Here is a 20788-nt window from a genome sequence, read left to right on the forward strand (position 1 = left end):
TAGTGAGATGGCGGAATATAAGGCCAATATACAAAAGTCAATTGCATTTCTCTACACCACAAACAATCTGAAAACATACTTTTAAAAAATGCGTTATTTAAATTAGTATAAAGAGTAAAAATTATCAGTCATAAATGTGATATAAGATGGTGAAGATTACAAGGTCTCTTGAAAGACATTAATGAAGACTTAAGTAAATGGACAGATATCCCATGTTCACTCACCCAACTGTCAATCACCATTAGTAATATCACCTAAGGCTATGGATGTTCAAACTGTTCTTATATGTCTAGTGGTCCTGATAGGAAGCATTTTGGTCACTTATTAAATCCTTCATTATGCAAAATCAAATTAATTGGTAACAATTTCCAGAAATGTTGCAGTAAAAAGGGTTCTAGTACAGGGGTGCAGGGGGAAAACATGCTGTTATCAGCTGACCATGTCTTCTGTGTGTGTGAGGGGAGTAGAGGAAGCGTGGATGGCAGCTGTTTGCCATTCTTGGAAAGGAAGTCTTCAATTCAAATACCATCATAGAATGGGCCAAGGTGGTAGCTGCCCTGCAGTAGTGCTCCCAATTGGGTACCATGGTTTGGTTTCGGAATGTGTGGGGATAGTGTTACTAATATATCTGCCACAGGGAAAGGAAAGGCGCATTAGTGGGTACTAAGAAATCCCGCAGGGTAGTGTAACTGCCCACCCCTACCTCCCATCATAATTAGATATCTAATTAGACACTAAAACTGATTTCTAGGGTTTTTATACATTGAATAAATCCAATCCCTTAACATGGACAAATCAAGAGAGTTTGTGTAGTATGGGGCTTCTCAAAGTATATTACCCCAGCATCAGAAATCATCTGGTATGCTATTTATAAATACAGATTCTTCACGGCCACTTAAAATGTTGGTACCAGGAATCTGAACTTTTTTCACCCAGGGTGATTCATATCCTCTTTAAAGAATCAGTAGTGGAGGGGTTATTGGACACTTAAGAGAGGAAAGTCAACTATCTTCTACTTCTATTTCAGGCACCAACTCCATTCATGAATTTGGATAGATCATTTAACTTCTCTGTGCCTCATATGTAAAATAAAGTCGGGCATACTAGATTATTTTTAAGATGACTTTTAACTATGACATTCTATAATTCCAGAAAACAGATACTAAGAATTTTCAAGACAGAAGAAGACTATTTTTAATCTCAAATGAGATTTACATGTAGAGTCTTTTTTATTTAAGAGCTTAAGATGTCTTATTTGCTTCTATTTTATTTAAGCCCTTTTTATGGGCAGTATCTTGGATATCTTAATTGTTACTGAGGTAGAGATTTGTTTTTATTTCCAAATTGTTTCAGAATTAGATATTTGACCTAAAGCACTTTAATCACAGTAGATAATTTATTTTTACTGGAGTAATTACTTTGCAAATAGAATGGCACAGCCAAGTGCTCTGAATTGCGAATCAGTTTCTAACAAATTAAGGACATTTGATTTTTTAAAAAAATATATCTAGTACCTACGCAACCACTAGATGATCTAAAAGTTTCAGGCTTCACAAGAAAATCACCCTCTCAATTGACAAAGGAGTACAAGGTTGATTAGTAATTTTTTTATTATATGCAAGTTTGATTACTTCAACTCAACTAGATGCTTTCAAAGGTAGGCTTATGGCTACCTTTGTAAATTTATGCAGAGTATCACTGACTCAAAAACAAACGTATAATATTTATTTGACTTTTCTAAATCTACTTGATCCTTTCACATTCTCAGCGGTGTACCAAAAGGGGAAAGATGTATGCATGGCAGTAGTTGCCACAGTGAAGAGTATTTTATCACTGACATTCACTTAGAATTCATAACTTTTACTTTGTTTTATTATTTGGTTTAAATTTCCATAGACAATGCACCTCTTATTGCCTACACTTGTATGGACTATTGCCACTGACCCCATCCTTTGGTATAACACAATACATTCTGGTTAATTAGTACACATTCACAATTGGCAATAATTTTGTCTTTTTACTTATATTTTGTCTTTCTCCCCAATAGACCCTGGGCTCCATGATACATTTTGTCGGTTTTCTTCTTTCTGTGAGCAGACAATAGTAGTTGTATAGTTACACAATTATAGGAACTTACCCATTTTACCCCAGTTACAGGGATTGAGGTTACCAGATGTGCAGTGATAGACTAACGTTGACTTTGGTCTGGAAAATGATATAAAAATTAGATAAATACAACAAGTTGGAGAAAAAATGAATGAGTGATAAGGGAAATAATGCTTTAGGCAGGGTGGTTTCAATGACTCCTGTGACTAAGGAAACCTATGCAACACTTCTGTCTTTTGTTCCATCTTTGGGTTAATAAACAAAATGGAAAACTGGGAAAAGTGGGTATGTGGAGGCACAGGGAGAGAAAAAGGGGAGAGAGAGATGGAGAGAGGAAAAAGAAATAGATGAGGAACATTTGATTTATATATATAGAGAGAGTATAAACTGAGGTATCATGGAGAAAGAGAAAGCATATTATGTTGAGCAGATAGGCAATGCTTCTAACTGTAGTAAATCCCTGCTGAATTGGAAAACATTTCAATGTCTGATTTCACGTAGGGAAATTTTAATTCTGTTTACCATTTACTAACAGAGCCAAATGTGCAAACAACCTTTTCACTTTCTTTGTTAGTAGGAAATTTTCCCACCCATAGTGATCAAACTTTTGGCATTTACCAATAACATATTTAAAATTTTCTCATTTCATCCACTTTTGTCTCCTTTGCTTTAAGAAAGGAAGTAGTATTTTAGATCCTTGAATAGAAAGAAAAACTTTTTGCGTACTCCAGAACTTTATAGCTAATGATTTAAAGGGTTTATTACTTTATGATTAACAAAGTATTTGTGGTATTTGTAAAGCAACTCAATGCATCTATGATGGTATTTTTAGAACTATATAAAATATTGAAATAGATACGCTCTTAGACTTGCGGCCTTCTATGATAAAAAAAAAACTTATTATTTTGAAAAGGTACTTAACATATTCACCCTCCACCTCATCAAATCTTTGAAAGCCAGTGTAAGTATCCACACCTGTGAACTGCAGTGTACCATCCTACTGCCAAGGTCAGATTGACAACTGTATCAACTGGAATTACATCTGCCACAGCCATTGGAGTAGCTTTCATGCACCGGAGAAACCCTTTGCCGGTCTGAATAGAAAAAAAAAGCATACAAAATTTAACCATGTTTTAAGTACCAGTTGGGGCTAAAGTATGTATCAAACAGATAATACTAATGCTGTTAGTAATAATAGCTAACATTGGATTCATTGTTTACTAGATCATTGCGCTTAGTTTTCTTGCTTTTCCAACCTCCCCTGCCAAGTTCATCTCAAGTGCTAGCATTTTCCATGAATCGCTAGACATTCTCAAGTTCCTTTGGGGAGTGAGGCTTCCCAAACTTGTGAGAGGTTGATATATTTAGTTAATGAACATACCAAAAATAGGTTTTCACTTTTAAAAATTAATTCATAAGACTAATTTTAAGAATTAAAGATACCCAAGTTTTTCATTAATATTAGTTTACCATTTCTTAAATGATCTTGTTTTCTCCTACTGCTTACTAACTTACAAGTAATAGTAGACACTAAAAGTTTAAGAAACATATATAAGAAAAAATTAGTTGATAAAATTCTACTATTTAACAAAAACTCTTTTATTACTTGGGAAAAGGTCAACATTATTTACTTTTTGTTTAGTATCTTAATTCACCTCACAGATCATCAATGTTATATGATGCCAGGTATTGACTTTAATAAGTAAGTTGATTATACCCTGCGTGTTTACAAAATGGGTTTGCAGTGGTGAGCATATGCTCCAAATTTCTGTTTTCTTGTAACTGGTTCCCCTTCCTTTGCACATAAGAAACCCGTTTGGAAAAGTTCAGAAAATTTGAGTAAACGTGCAGCTTTTTAAACAATGTTAGGCTAAAACCCACTCTAGGATCACCTTACAATGATTATATTCTAAATCACCAAACTTTCAGCCCAAGCATATCTTAAAGAAGAGTTGGAAGCAGGTAGGAAACAGAGGAGCAGCTAGAAAAATCAGGAACCAGAACAAAGTTCACTGTTACTGTTTTTGACAAGTCACAATTCACTCTCTTATATTCGTATTTTAATCATGTTGGACTTGGTTCTATGAAGAGACATTGGATCCCTAATAGGATTTAAACTCATTTAGATCATTTAATTCGTAACCATTGTCCTAAAGAGTAAAGCTGTGGTCTGGTCCTGACATGCTTCAGTGTGAGCTGTAGAGCACCACACTCAGCCTAGATCGCAGTCTTAACTGCAGGGGGGCCTACAGAGAGGGCTGCTAACTAAAAGGAACTATTGAGATTTCCTTTGTCTCTGAGCATATTATTGTTGAAAAATATTTTCTATATTTATCAATTTTTATATTTGAAAATTTCTCTCCTATTGATAGTTCTTTTCTTGTATTTATTAAGAAGTAGTTATTGATGTTTTGTATCTGTGCATCTCTTTCTATCTACATGCACATAAACACATGTATGTATTTTATAATCAAGAATTTAATAATCTTTGAGAATATTATTTTTATTGCATCTCCAATTCGATGTGCTAATTCATACTATTGATAAACAGTAAAAAGGAAGAAATACTCCCATCTTGTGGTAACTAAAGGAAATTACATACATATGCTCCTTGATGCTTAGACATTCCAAAAATAAAACTTCTAAATAGTAATTGATGATATCACAGTACCTGTTTTCTTGATAATAAATTCCACAAATAATAAGGGTAATTTCACCCAGCCTCTATTTTCCAATTAGCAAAACTGAGATAACTTGCTTCAACTGTTGTTAGTAAAGTCACATGCATGTTTTTGGATCAATGAGCCAAGGCAACACAGCAGTTTATTACTATGCCTCTAACAAATTTCAGCGAGTTATTTCCCCATCATTATACATACCGCAATAATGATCCCATTAGGTCCATTAAGGTTATCAACCCAACCCTAAAAAAAGAAGATTTTTATTGGTTACTCATGTCAGTTATAACCTTTGGAACACCTGCAGTCTAATCTTAATAACTTTCAAACAAGAAACACTAAGACTCTAGCTAATAGAACTGTCTAATCCAGGATTTCTGAGACCCAAGCAAAGGTCAATGGTGAAGCACTAGCTATTTGCTGCACTTTGTGCCAGAATTAGTATTTTGCTATAATTGTTTTTCATAGCAGCAATCATGAATGGTTTCATGTTGTTTCATAACTTTTTATGGGCTAAACTGGATCTTGTCTTAATATCATGATCTGCTAACCAGTCATCAACACTGAGGCCTGATTTTAAGTTTATTAAGTGAATATTTCAGTCATGATTTATGGAAATCACCCATTTCTTGAAAATTCTAAGCTGTAGTGTCCATACCAGATACAGATGTGTTTGTATATGTTAGCTTGCTTAGAGTATTAGAGGCTGTGATGGTTAGGTTCATGTGTCAGCTTGGCCAGGTGATAGTACCCAGGTGTCCAGTCAAGGAAGCACTGGCCTAACCTTTACTGCAAGGACATTTGTGGCTGGTTAATAAACCAGAAGGCTAGTTTATTAAAGCAGTCAATTGGCTGCAGCTGTGACTGATTACATGAACGAAGGGTATGTCTTTCACAACATGAGAATGCAATCAGCTGGATTTAATCCAATCAGTTGAAAACTTTTAAGCAAGACAGATAGAGGACCTTCACTTCTTCTTCAGCTAACCAGTGAAGCATTTCCTGAGGAGTTCATTGAAGTTGCCAGTTCGCTGCCTGAGGAGTTCATTGAACATCTTCATTGGTGTTGGCAGTTTGCTGCCTGCCCTATGGAATTTGGGCTCGTGCATACCCACAGTTACGTGAGACACTTTTATAAAATATTTATAGAAATGTCTTGTTGATTCTGTTTCCCTAGAGAACCCTAACTAATACAGCGACAATATAATGTTCTAGGAGCAGTTAGAGAGAAATGACTTTCTGTGTTTGCTTATCAAATCCTAAACAAATCAATTAACTTTGTTTCTTTATTTGGAAAATGGGAGAGAAGAGAGGATGAAGGGATTAATATTTGTTGAGCCCTTATGAGGGACCAGCCACTAGACTTAATCTTTTCATATATAGTCTCATTTAATCAGCTCTTTGAAGTGGATAATTATAGCCCAGTTTTACAGATGAGACAACACAAAAGGTTGCATTGCCAGTTAAGTAGTGGAACTCCAATTTTCTGGTCCTAAAGCTTCACAAAGTTGCTTTGAATAAGATGATATAGTTCAAAATACTTTCAAAATGATATAGCAGTATACAAATGTACAAAATTATTATTCTTTAGCTAAGATCCTTATATGAACTTTGTGATTCCTATTTACCCTGGCAGTTGCAGAAGTACCTATATGGCCATCAAGAATATTCTGCTATATTTAAACCACATAGTGGGAAAGCCAAGAAATGAAACTACCCCACCCCCCTGGGAATTTTGAGACTAGAATTATTCAGATGCTAATTTGAGATCTCCATCCCACCTCTAGGACAGTTATTCTAACTCCCAGAGGAGCCTCATGCTGGATAAATCCTGATGGAATTTTGCCCTAAACAATGAGTTCATGTTTGATTTTTTGCACTCAGCTATGGATCCTGAGAAGAAACAAAACAAAACAAAATGAAAAGGACATCAGCAAGTTACTGGACTAGAATAGAACACTGGTTTGGAAATGGAGCATGGACTCCAGGCGAGTGGACTTACTGGGAAAGGCTCTTGCCAGGTTGCTCCCACGATGGAGGGCCTTATGATGGCAATGTTCAGGTTCCTGCTTTGTTGCTGCACCACCATCTCTCCCAACGCCTTGGTGTAGGTATAAGTGTTGGGTCGATTCCCGATCAGCTTGGGTGTGATCTCATCAATAATGGCGTCATCTAACCACCTGAAGGTAGCCAGAATAAAAAGAATTCTAGCATCAATGTTAGACAGTAGACAAAAAAGAAAATGTAAGACACAGACAATCCACCTTCTAGCCTGAATTCTAAAATTCAGAGGAGTCACAGGGTACCAAGGATGAGTGTGTACCTGTACAAATCATACATGATGAGCTTTCACTTCTAAACCCAATCTTACCAGTCAATCCTACCTCCTCCCACCACACACACACACACACACACACACACACACACACACACACAGGGAAACACACATATGTATGTGTATATATATATAAATTCAGAAGATATTCAATCTACTACTTTATTACATATAATCTCTGATTATCTTTACTTCCTCTCCAACAGTTCCATAAGCACATTCGTTGAGCACATTTTTGAATGCCACTCTTGTCTCTTGTCAATAAATCTAATAAATAAATTTAAGGCCCTCTTATTTTTAATAAAACAACCAAAGAGAATATATCCACATAGGCAATATTTCATTCTGAAATAAAAGCCCACACGAGATACAATATGAAGCCAAATTGGGGGCTTAAGAAAGAACAAAGCCATAAATCGCTCTTTCTGGGGCAATGGCAATGGTGAATTTTCCACCGTTTTCGCTGTGGTTTTAGAGAATCCCTCCCGCCAACCCTGCCGCCTTGAGCTGGATGCTCCGCGCGAGCGCCGAGCGGGGAGCTGCAGGAAGGCGAGAAGCCAGTACTAGAGGGGATGGCGAACGCGCGATGACACCCCCTGCCTGGGCCCAGGCGCACGGCTCTGAATTTGTTTTTAAACAGTAAGTAAGTTTGCTTGGGAAAAGGATACTGTATAAACCAAAGTACATTTCTTAAATTAATCATTTACCCTTGAGTATATTCAGGAAGATGCTTTGAATACATAGATGCTTGTGGACAAATCCTAAACTTCTACTGAAATTGCTTCCAAAGAAATATAAAGTCACTGAAGATTTCAGAACATTATATATGTACATTTTCCTTCTAAATATTACTATCTTTTTTGGTTTGAAACTTACTGAATCAACCTCATATTAACAATAATTTCATAATTTATGCATTCAGCAAATGAAATAACAAGAGCAATAAGTACTTTTTTTCCTGCTAATTTTCCTCTGTAACAGGCAGGACAAGACTAATGGTATACCAGGAAAGGCTTTCTGGGGGTACATAGTAGACACCTTGCCTCCTGGTAACCCTTGCTCTCTCCTCTAGTGTGCATTGTGTTCCTTCCTTGATTACTGCAATTATCATTCTGTATTTGCTTGCTTATATGTCTGTTTCCCTACTGGATAATAAGTCCAGGAGAATATGGATTATGTTTTTCTTGCTTTGTGTAATTACCTTTCTGCCCCCAGGAACCAGCTAGTTTGTTCAATAAATGGATGCTCTCCCTACCATGTGAGAGATGTCTTGATTGCCCAAATTATGTACTGTATAAGATTTGGGGGAGCAGAGAAAGACAATTATATGAGATAACGAAGTTGGAAGGAGGCAAACTTGTAGGGAGAATGTGGGAAGGGAAAGAAGAGGAGATCTGTATTGAGGAGGAAGCAAAATCAGAAGTTAAACTGTCCAAAAGCAGTGGTGAAGTGTTGAGAAGCTGAAAGGTCAAGGGTGACCAAACTCACTTTGGAGGAGTTGGTTTCAGGTAAATTTAACTGGCTTCAAATTACATTTAAATATCTTATTGTGGAGAAGGGTATGTCTGAGCCTCATGCTTGTGGTGAACTGGTCTCTGTAGCTGTGTCCAGACTTTTATTGAGTATCTATTCTGAACACCTGTGCTAGATGCTGACCAGCACAACCAATGGCCTGACAGGGTGAAAACTAGCCAATGTGTTTGAGACAAAATGACTCTGCTCTTATTTGTATTTAAAGCCTGGTAATATTAAAGTACACAGAATTTTCATCTTTTTGTCAGCCACTTAGATGCCATCTTGCAAGCTGTACAGTCTTGAAAATAAAAGCACAAATTAGTGTTCTCCTTTCTGCTAGAATAGATCAACCTTTAAGAGTTAACAAAATGAATTTTTCAGCAAAAAGGAAAAATTACTTTCTGATATCTGACCTCCTTTCATATTTCCTAAGGGGCTACTGTTGGGGCCACTGCTGTCAGCTGCAGGTAGCCTTTTATTTTCTCTGCTTCTTGCACATTCCTCTGTGCAGCCATGACAGCTGATTGCCCTCAGTGTTTGATCAAGAAATAGCTTTTCTTTTTTACATGGTTTATTAGAATTGTCCTCTGGTGGCCTAGATAGCTTCAGAAGTATGATGTTTTAGTATGTACAGATCTTTTTATTTTAATTCAATCATCTAGGAATTGAAAGACAATAGAAGGAGAGAAAGGTGCATTGATTATTGAAATACAGATGATGTCCATTTCAAATGAAAGCTGCTTAAATTAAAAAAAAAAAAAAATCATTGAAAGGAACTCCGGTGGTTTGGAGCTTTATCTACCCAAGAAAAACATGTTCTTAAACTTAACCCATTTCTGTAGGTGTGAACCCATTTAAGTGGAACTTTTTGATGAGGTTACTTCAGTTAAGGCCCACCTCAATGAGAATGGGTCTTAATCCTATTACTGGGGTAATAAAATTCAGACATAACAAAAGTCACAGAGGGAGCAGCCAGAAGCTGAACATCAGTGGAGCCCAGAAGAGTAGGGAGAGACCAGAAAAGGCCATCGTGTGCATTGCCATGTAGCAGAGGAACCGGGGACCAAGAATCACAAGCAGCCAGCCCCCAGATCACCAGACTTTGGGAAAAAAGCATCACTCTGATGACACCTTGATTTGGACTTTCTCTTAGCCTCAAAATCGTGAGCTTTTAAAATTCCCATTGTTTAAGCCAACCCGTTGCATGGTATTTGCTGGAGCAGCCAAGGAAACTAAAACAGGAACTGTGTCCCAAACTTGCCTGATCATAAATAAGAATTACGTGGGACTCCTTTTAAAAATCTGGATTCCTAGGTACCAATTTAGAACCACTAACTCAATCTTTGGGGGTGATAGTCTGATAATCTTTATTTTTAAAAAGTCCTAGTGATTCTTATGGCCAGGTAAATTAGGGAATCACAAATTTAAAGGAATTCTACTACACAAGCTTAAGTGATTATGGTTTGAAAAAATTAGGATTAGATCTCAAAAAGGCATTGCTCCTTGTAGAAAAAATTTCAATAGAATTAACCTATTAAAAAATTAAATCCTTAATACTTGAAGTATAAACCATATACAAACCAATAGGTAAATCCTATTTATTTTTCTCCCCTCAAACCTATAATATATGTTTTTTGTATTTGTTGCTGTCTCCTAGTTCTAGTCTTCAACACCACTCCATCTCAGGTGATGGGTCCCCCTACCTCTGGCTGCTCCTCATGCCAATCCGCCTACTCTCCATTACCATATTAATGTTCCCAAAGACCACTTTCATCAGAGTCTTTCCTTGCTTAAAACAAAACTAAACGAGCAAACAACCAAAACCACACATGCACACATACAGCTTCTTTCAATGACTCCCACTGCCTAGTCAAAGTCTCTACATTATGGTCCCAGTCTACCTTTCAAGCTTGATCTCCAACTGCTCCCCTAAACATATTGCAGCCAAAATGGACTTCTAGCTATTTGCCAACCATGCTCACGTTTTCCTGCTGCAGTTCATTTGCCTGGTATGTGTCCCCAGCTTACCTATACACCCTCTGCCCACTCTTTCAAATCTATCTCATATGCCTATCTTCATGGAATCTTTGTTCCCTCTAACCCCACCAAATGTAATGTATCCCATTTCTCCCACCAAACCATATATAAAATTCTACCTCTGTTACATTTGTGTTGGACTGTGAGCTCCTTGAGAGCACAGTCGATATCTTGAGGAAGTACCTTTTAATGTCTAGTTCTGCCCAGTATGTGGGTATATTGAAAAGACTATGGGCTTCTGCATCAAGTGGCCATGAATAAAAATTGTGGCTCTGTGCTTATAAGCTGAGAGACTTCAGAAAAGTTACTTAGCCTTTCTGACCTTTTGTTCCTTTATGAGCATAATAATAAAAATAATAATATCAACCCTACAGTATTATGTTAAGGAATTAAGTATCTGAGAAAGTTTTTTGCTCACAGTAATTGCTCAATAATGGTTCATCTCCTTCCCTCTCTTTGTAAATATATATTTACTAGACTGATTTATGTTAAATAGAGCAGTAAGTGTTAATGGATTCATTTTTCTAGCTCCTAACTCTCGTTTTTTAAGGTTTTTACATAGGTACAAAAGTGCTTTTCTTCTACATTGACTCCCCTAAGAGGAGTAACTTGGCCAGAAAAATATGGAAAGTGCCAGTTTCGAAGCTCTATCTTTCTGGTCAGATATGTGCATTTAAAAAAAATAAAAACATTTTACTTAAGCATTCAACTTAAGTTGTTCTGGAAAACTGGAATTTCATTGGCAATCTCTGATCCATTTCTGCACATGAATTTCTTAAGTTAAATAGCTACAAATATGTAGAAGCTAGTAATATAAAGGTAGTATATATAGTGGTAGTAATATAAAGATATGAGTAAGAATGGTGACAAAATGTAACATAACCAAATATGTCTGTGGGAGTTGGGATTGAGGGGGGGAGGTGCAAAGAAGACAATTGCAGGTATGAGAACTGTAGAAATTAGTTGCTTAACTCTGATTATTGGCCATGCTTTGCCATAGTAATTAAACACATTAACTCCTAACTTAAGTTATTATTAAAAGGCATTTATAACTAACATTTTAAAGTTTCTTGGGCTAACATAATCAATGTTATCTTCTGAAATAGTTCTAGCACCAAAGTATTCCGGAAGACTTCAGTTATGGGCTCAAAGGAAGGGCAGTCTTAGGCTGTGGGATGGACAAGCAGAACAAGGAGATGCCTTGGGCTAACAGAGGATGGGGCAGGGTTGGGGAGTGGGGGCTTAGGCTCACGGTCCCGTGCCCTTTTTTGACAGCACTGAGTGGCATCATCTGGGCGTAAGCAATCTGGAAAATTCCTGCCAAAGGATACAAAATTTTTTATTTCCCAGATCTGGCATTCCCATTAAACTGGTTTTCTACAAAAGGAAAGGTCTATTTTACATTTTCATGAGTGCTTTTCTTGAGAATATAAACCCAGATTACAACTTTAAAATCATCTTGTTGTCTAACTCCTTGTTTATTTTTAAAAATGGGGTCCACTGGAATACTAAGAGCAGTGACAGCTGCTAGCAACCACTGGGTTTCTGTTATTTCTGTTAATAGAAATTTCCAAGGGAAGTAGAAACCTAAAATCATTGGGAAATAATTTTATTTTAACTGCAGGCCAATTATTAAACAGAGAAGAAATCAGAAAAAAAAATTCTTAAAGCAACTGAGTATGGATTTAGGTGAATTAATTTTTATTTAGAATAACTTTAAAGCTACTGTTTATTCCAAAACTTCAGAAAATTCCCTCTGATATAGAATTGAAAGTTGAAGAAAGGTTGCTGGGCTTTAATCAAAGCATTATTCAAAACTTAAAGTTTAAGAAGAGGATATGGGCAATCAGAAACAAGGGTAAGATGTGGGCATATAGGTATTTTACAGGTAAGACTTCTACATCTCCAAATATCAGCTTGTCTTAGAATTCCCATCCTAGAATTCCTGTCATCTATTCCTGTGTCTGTCAAAACAAACAAGCAAGCAAATAAAGAGCCAGAACAGTATGCACAGTGATCATCGGTGCCCTCAGAAACTTTTCATTCATTCAGCAAATATTTGAGCAAATATATGATATGCTGGTTCTGGAGCTACAAAGAGGAGTAAGAAAGATTCTTTTCCTTTGAGCAGCTCATTGTCTAATGGAGGCTACAGATAAGTAACCAGATATTTAGAATGACCTGTGTTTAGAGCAACAATAAAGATGAGCACAGGGTACGGTGAGAGTACTGGGGAAGGGCACCTAAGCCACAGGGCTTCCAGGAAAGAGCTGTGAAGGCTGAATAGAAATAGGTTCCAGGAAGGGGAGTATCATAAGCAAAGGCAGAGGGTATGAGAGATGCAAGTAATTACTTCATTGTGACTGCAGCACAAATGTAAGGGGAGAGATGAAAGAGATGAGGCTGAACATACCTGAATATAAAGTTTTGAATTAATAAATAGTGGATATAACTTTTCCCCATTTAAAAAAAAAAAAAACCTTAATTCCTTAATTGCCTTCAAAATGTGTTCTGTTGAGAGAAAATATAATTTCATTCCTAGTTCTGTTTGGCTGTATATTTGTTTAAATAATTGTTACCCTTGGACAGCAGTAAAGGACATGTCATAAAAAATTGTAAAATTGTCCATTACAGTTTGATCATAAACCATGCACAAATTACTTGCTTTTTCTGGTTGACGTTTATCTGGGGTTATAGGGACAGTGCTGAATACCTGAAGATAAATCAACAACTCCTCTGTAAGTTTCTTCTTTGAAATCTAGGGTTAGTTAGTGTCTGGAAATAATTTGGGAGGGAGGAAGTGGTTTGGAGTACCTGGAGAAGCCTCTCACTCTAGGTAAATTTAATCTTCATTTTCTAATTCTTTCTTCTTTGCTGCCTCAATTGTACTAAGATCTGCCATGTGTTAGAGGGATCAGCTGGGGAGTGAATCACTGGGCCCACAGCAGCATGATCTGGAATTAAAGGGGTCTTCCTCTTTCCAGGGCATATAAAATACATAAGCATCACATTTGACAACAGACAGCACTGTAGGGAGAGCAGCTACTGCCAAACAAATCACTTCCACCCTGAAAATGCTCAGAGGCTTTCTTTATACGTTGGCTTTCCTACAAAGACTGGGGGCATCAGAGCATTCTCTCCTTTTCTACAACTATACTGACAAACTGCACTCTGAAAAGGTTCTTTTGCACCAATTAAGTAAATCACCATTTATTAGCATCTTTAAGTAACCTTCAGGTCCTTTAAATGACTTTCATTCTTCTTTGTCCTGGATATTTTCAAATGACAAGTAAAAATATCTATTCTCAGGGCTGTAGGAGACAAGAATATTTGCCCTCGAGGGAACAAACTCTTGATTTAACTACATACAGTCTCATATGCATTATATTCTGACAAATTCACTGTGAAATAGTCTATTTGCTGTGCTTTAATACTTTTTATGGAGTCAGAATTAAAAGTAAACAAGATAAACTTTGTAAAATGGGAAGAAGAGTGGAGAATCAGAAAACAGAAATATACTTATTCAGAGACCATCCTTAGAAGAAAGTGTCCCTTTTACAGTTGGCAAAAAGAAAAAATATACTAGACACTATTTCTTTGACACAATAGGACAGTAAGGAAATGCATCTCATTTAAATAGGTCAAGAGAGTGACACTTTCCAGATCTAGGAGGAATTGTTGTTCTCTGTTAGTTCTTCTTTACTTACAACCTTTGGTTAATTGCTACTAAACACATGCTAGCTCTGCAATAAGTGCTATATGTAACTCAATCCATCATCACAACTATTAGAGGGGCACCGTCATTACTTCCATTTTACAGTTGAAGGAACTGAGGCTCAGAGAGGCTGAGGAACCTGCTCAAGATCACACACTAGTAAATTGCAAAGTCACATATCGAACCCTGTCAGTCTGACTCCAAAACCAATGTTTTTAACTTTGTACTATACTGCCTTTATCCAGTGGCACTACTAAGTTCAATAAGAAATGAGAAAGCGTTGCAACCTCCAGTGTTCCCAATACCTCAGGCAATCCTAAACTCTTTAACTTTTTCTTTAGAGATTGTCTAGTCCTTCCCTTCCCACAACAATATTCTCCACCTGGAGATGAGGGGAATAGCAGGGACAAGGTAGTTAAAGCTAGCACCTTCTCAAAGCATTTCGTTTCAAGGCTGTCCCTCTTTATTACCTCATTAATGAATGACTTCAAAAAATCAAAGAAAGCAACACCCTTATTTGACCCAACTTACTCCATGGAATCAATGATTTTTTTTGGCTCCACAGGGCATGGATAGATCACTTCATCAATGTGCTTCAGGTTACAATTTGAAAAGGCAGTAGAGATATGGATGAAGGCTTCGAGCTTTGGCATCTGACTGGCCATAAGCAACAGCTGCTGGGTGGCAGTGACGTTAAGTTGCACAGCATGTCTAGAGAAGATTAAGCAGAAGGAAATAGAATGAGGTAATTCAACATCCTACCTTTCTCTGATTGTACCTTCTCCAGTAACTAGCATACGTATCAGATTTTGATGACTGCATCAAAGGACTAGGAATAAAAATATGGGTTATAGCTACACAGTTACACGGTACTTTAAATGTATGTGTGTTGATGGTGTATTGTGTACATTATTTCTATTAACTGAAGCACTATATATATTGTGTTGATGGGTCAGTTCAGAATCAACTAGAAGGAAAAAAATTACAGTACTCTGAATTTATAAAGAGGCTACTATAAGCAGTTTTTAAAAGAAAGAAAATATATAAATTAAGCACCTAACTCAAGAAGTTAAAAAATCCAGGTAAGTAGGAGGGGAGTAACTGTGAATATACAAAGAACAATATAAGTTATTGCAATGGTTCCAGTCAGATATGGAGATTGATGTCAAAATCCTAAATTTTAGCTAATAGAATACAAGGCTATATAAATACAATATGTAATGATAATGAAATAATTCGTTCCAGGAATATATGGCTTACCGAATATCAGGAACTCTAGTAATGTAATTTAACTCAAAAGGAGGAAAATTATATTATTACACACACACACACACACACACACACACACACATATTTATATTTGAAGTTATTTATTGGCATTCAATATCCATTCCCAATTTAAATTTTTAAAAACTCACTAAGAGAGGCGGGGCAAGATGACAGACTGGTGAGCTGTAAGTTTTAGTTACACCTCCAGGAAAGTAGGTAAAAAGCCAGGAACTGCGTGGACTGGACACCACAGAGCAATCTGTCTTTGGGCATACTTCATACAACACTCATGAAAACGTGGAACTGCTGAGATCAGCGAAATCTGTAAGTTTTTGCGCCCAGGGGACCTGCGCCCCTCCCTGCCAGGCTCAGTCCCGGGGGAGGAGGGGCTGTCAGCTCCGGGAAGGAGAAGGGAGAACTGCAGTGGCTGCTCTTATAGAAAACTCATTCTACTGATTCAAACTCCAACCATAGATAGACTGAGACCAGACACCAGAGACTCTGAGAGCAGCCAGCCCAGCAGAGAGGAGACAGGCATAGAAAAAAAACAACACGAAAAACTCCAAAATAAAAGCAGAGGATTTTTGGAGTTCTGGTGAACACAGAAAGGGGAAGGGCGGAGCTCAGGCGTTGAGGCGCATATGCAAATCCCGAAGCTGATCTCTCTGCCCTGTGCACCTTTCCTTAATGGCCCTGGTTGCTTTGTCTATTAGCATTTCAATAACCCATTAGATCTCTGAGGAGGGCCGTTTTTTTTTGTTTTTTTTTTTTTAAATCCTTTTTGCTTTTTCTAAAACAATTACTCTAAGAAGCTCAATACAGAAAGCTTCAAAGAATTGCAATTTGGGCACGTCAAGTCAAGAGCAGAACTAAGAGAGCTCTGAGACAAAAGGCAATAATCCAGTGGCTGAGAAAATTCACTAAACAACACAACTTCCCAAGAAAAGGGGGGTGTCCGCTCACAGCCACCATCCTGGTGGACAGAAACACTCCTGCCCATCGCCAGCCCCATAGCCCAGAGCTGCCCCAGACAACCCAGTGTGACGGAAGTGCTTCAAATAACAGGCACACACCACAAAACTGGGCGTGGACATTAGCCTTCCCTGCAACCTCAGCTGAATGTCCCAGAGCTGGGAAGGTGGAGCAGTGTGAATTAACAAAGCCCCATTCAGCCATCATTTGAGCAGACTGGGAGCCTCCCTACACAGCCCAGCAGCCCAGAACTGCCCTGGGGGGACGGCACTCACCTGTGACATAGCACAGTCATCCCTCAACAGAGGACCCGGGGTGCACAGCCTGGAAGAGGGGCCCACTTGCAAGTCTCAGGAGCCATACGCCAATACCAAAGACTTGTGGGTCAGTGGCAGAGACAAACTGTGGCAGGACTAAACTGAAGGATTAGACTATTGCAGCAGCTTTAAAACTCTAGGATCATCAGGGAGATTTGATTGTTAGGGCCACCCCCACTCCCCGACTGCCCAGAAACACGCCCCACATACAGGGCAGGCAACACCAACTACACACGCAAGCTCGGTACACCAATTGGGCCCCACAAGACTCACTCCCCCACTCACCAAAAAGGCTAAGCAGGGGAGATCTGGCTTGTGGAGAACAGGTGGCTCGTGGACGCCACCTGCTGGTTAGTTAGAGAAAGTGTACTCCACGAAGCTGTAGATCTGATAAATTAGAGATAAGGACTTCAATAGGTCTACAAACCCTAAAAGAACCCTATCAAGTTCAGCAAATGCCACGAGGCCAAAAACAACAGAAAATTATAAAGCATATGAAAAAACCAGACGATATGGATAACCCAAGCCCAAGCACCCAAATCAAAAGACCAGAAGAGACACAGCACCTAGAGCAGCTACTCAAAGAACTAAAGATGAACAATGAGACCGTAGTACGGGATATGAAGGAAATCAAGAAGACCCTAGAAGAGCATAAAGAAGACATTGCAAGACTAAATAAAAAAATGGATGATCTTATGGAAATTAAAGAAACTGTTGACCAAATTAAAAAGATTCTGGACACTCATAGTACAAGACTAGAGGAAGTTGAACAACGAATCAGTGACCTGGAAGATGACAGAATGGAAAATGAAAGCATAAAAGAAAGAATAGGGAAAAAAATTGAAAAAATCGAAATGGACCTCAGGGATATGATAGATAATATGAAACGTCCGAATATAAGACTCATTGGTGTCCCAGAAGGGGAAGAAAAGGGTAAAGGTCTAGGAAGAGTATTCAAAGAAATTGTTGGGGAAAACTTCCCAAATCTTCTAAACAACATAAATACACAAATCATAAATGCTCAGCGAACTCCAAATAGAATAAATCCAAATAAACCCACTCCGAGACATATACTGATCACACTGTCAAACATAGAAGAGAAGGAGCAAGTTCTGAAAGCAGCAAGAGAAAAGCAATTCACCACATACAAAGGAAACAGCATAACACTAAGTAGTGACTACTCAGCAGCCACCATGGAGGCAAGAAGGCAGTGGCATGATATATTTAAAATTCTGAGTGAGAGGAATTTCCAGCCAAGAATACTTTATCCAGCAAAGCTCTCCTTCAAATTTGAGGGAGAGCTTAAATTTTTCACAGACAAACAAATGCTGAGAGAATTTGCTAACAAGACACCTGCCCTACTGGAGATACTAAAGGGAGCCCTACAGACAGAGAAACAAAGACAGGACAGAGAGACTTGGAGAAAGGTTCAGTACTAAAGAGATTCGGTATGGGTACAATAAAGGATATTAATAGAGAGAGGGAAAAATATGGCAAACATAATCCAAAGGATAAGATGGCCGATTCAAGAAATGCCTTCACGGTTTTAACGTTGAATGTAAATGGATTAAACTCCCCAATTAAAAGATATAGATTCGCAGAATGGATCAAAAAAAATGAACCATCAATATGTTGCATACAAGAGACTCATCTTAGACACAGGGACACAAAGAAACTGAAAGTGAAAGGATGGAAAAAAATATTTCATGCAAGCTACAGCCAAAAGAAAGCAGGTGTAGCAATATTAATCTCAGATAAAATAGACTTCAAATGCAGGGATGTTTTGAGAGACAAAGAAGGCCACTACATACTAATAAAAGGGGCAATTCAGCAAGAAGAAATAACAATCGTAAATGTCTATGCACCCAATCAAGGTGCCACAAAATACATGAGAGAAACACTGGCAAAACTAAAGGAAGCAATTGATGTTTCCACAATAATTGTGGGAGACTTCAACACATCACTCTCTCCTATAGATAGATCAAGCAGACAGAAGACCAATAAGGAAATTGAAAACCTAAACAATCTGATAAATGAATTAGATTTAACAGACATCTACAGGACATTACATCCCAAATCACCAGGATACACATACTTTTCTAGTGCTCACGGAACTTTCTCCAGAATAGATCATATGCTGGGACATAAAACAAGCCTCAATAAATTTAAAAAGATTGAAATTATTCAAAGCACATTCTCTGACCACAATGGAATACAATTAGAAGTCAATAACCATCAGAGACTTAGAAAATTCACAAATACCTGGAGGTTAAACAACACACTCTAAACAATCAGTGGGTTAAAGAAGAAATAGCAAGAGAAATTGCTAAATATATAGAGACGAATGAAAATGAGAACACAACATACCAAAACCTATGGGATGCAGCAAAAGCAGTGCTAAGGGGGAAATTTATAGCACTAAATGCATATATTAAAAAGGAAGAAAGAGCCAAAATCAAAGAACTAATGGATCAACTGAAGAAGCTACAAAATGAACAGCAAACCAATCCTAAACCAAGTAGAAGAAAAGAAATAACAAGGATTAAAGCAGAAATAAATGACATAGAGAACAAAAAAACAATAGAGAGGATAAATATCACCAAAAGTTGGTTCTTTGAGAAGATCAACAAGATTGACAAGCCCCTAGCTAGACTGACAAAATCAAAAAGAGAGAAGACCCATATAAACAAAATAATGAATGAAAAAGGTGACATAACTGCAGATCCTGAAGAAATTAAAAAAATTATAAGAGGATATTATGAACAACTGTATGGCAACAAACTGGATAATGTAAAAGAAATGGACAATTTCCTGGAAACATATGAACAACCTAGACTGACCAGAGAAGAAATAGAAGACCTCAACCAACCCATCACAAGCAAAGAGATCCAATCAGTCATCAAAAATCTTCCCACAAATAAATGCCCAGGGCCAGATGGCTTCACAGGGGAATTCTACCAAACTTTCCAGAAAGAACTGACACCAATCTTACTCAAACTCTTTCAAAACATTGAAAAAAATGGAACACTACCTAACTCATTTTATGAAGCTAACATCAATCTAATACCAAAACCAGGCAAAGATGCTACAAAAAAGGAAAACTACCGGCCAATCTCCCTAATGAATATAGATGCAAAAATCCTCAACAAAATACTTGCAAATCGAATCCAAAGACACATTAAAAAATCATACACCATGACCAAGTGGGGTTCATTCCAGGCATGCAAGGATGGTTCAACATAAGAAAAACAATCAATGTATTACAACACATTAAAAACTCGAAAGGGAAAAATCAATTGATCATCTCAATAGATGCTGAAAAAGCATTTGACAAAATCCAACATCCCTTTTTGATAAAAACACTTCAAAAGGTAGGAATTGAAGGAAACTTCCTCAACATGATAAAGAGCATATATGAAAAACCCACAGCCAGCATAGTACTCAATGGTGAGAGACTGAAAGCCTTCCCTCTAAGATCAGGAACAAGACAAGGATGCCCGCTGTCACCACTGTTATTCAACATTGTGCTGGAAGTGCTAGCCAGGGCAATCCGGCAAGACAAAGAAATAAAAGGCATCCAAATTGGAAAAGAAGAAGTAAAACTGTCATTGTTTGCAGATGATATGATCTTATATCTAGAAAACCCTGAGAAATCGACGATACACCTACTAGAGCTAATAAACAAATTTAGCAAAGTAGCGGGATACAAGATTAATGCACATAAGTCAGTAATGTTTCTATATGCTAGAAATGAACAAACTGAAGAGACACTCAAGAAAAAGATACCATTTTCAATAGCAACTAAAAAAATCAAGTACCTAGGAATAAACTTAACCAAAGATGT

At 37.5% G+C, this 20788-nt stretch overlaps 1 protein-coding gene across 2 annotated transcripts in view; it reads right to left on the bottom strand.

The window, feature by feature from the left end:
- The window catches only part of FAR2 (fatty acyl-CoA reductase 2), a 211036-nt gene that overhangs the window by 33985 nt on the left and 156263 nt on the right, over positions 1 to 20788 (bottom strand). For both annotated transcript variants that reach the window (XM_037845229.1, XM_037845230.1), the window contains exons 4-8: positions 14918 to 15097; positions 6787 to 6964; positions 4986 to 5030; positions 3082 to 3200; positions 2138 to 2205 (exon numbers count right to left, since the gene is read on the bottom strand). In XM_037845229.1, coding sequence (XP_037701157.1) covers positions 2138 to 2205; positions 3082 to 3200; positions 4986 to 5030; positions 6787 to 6964; positions 14918 to 15097 — 590 coding nt within the window. The remainder of the gene's footprint in view (positions 1 to 2137; positions 2206 to 3081; positions 3201 to 4985; positions 5031 to 6786; positions 6965 to 14917; positions 15098 to 20788) is intronic.

This window comes from Choloepus didactylus, chromosome 8 (genome assembly GCF_015220235.1).
Source record: "Choloepus didactylus isolate mChoDid1 chromosome 8, mChoDid1.pri, whole genome shotgun sequence".
Lineage (NCBI taxonomy): Eukaryota > Metazoa > Chordata > Mammalia > Pilosa > Megalonychidae > Choloepus > Choloepus didactylus.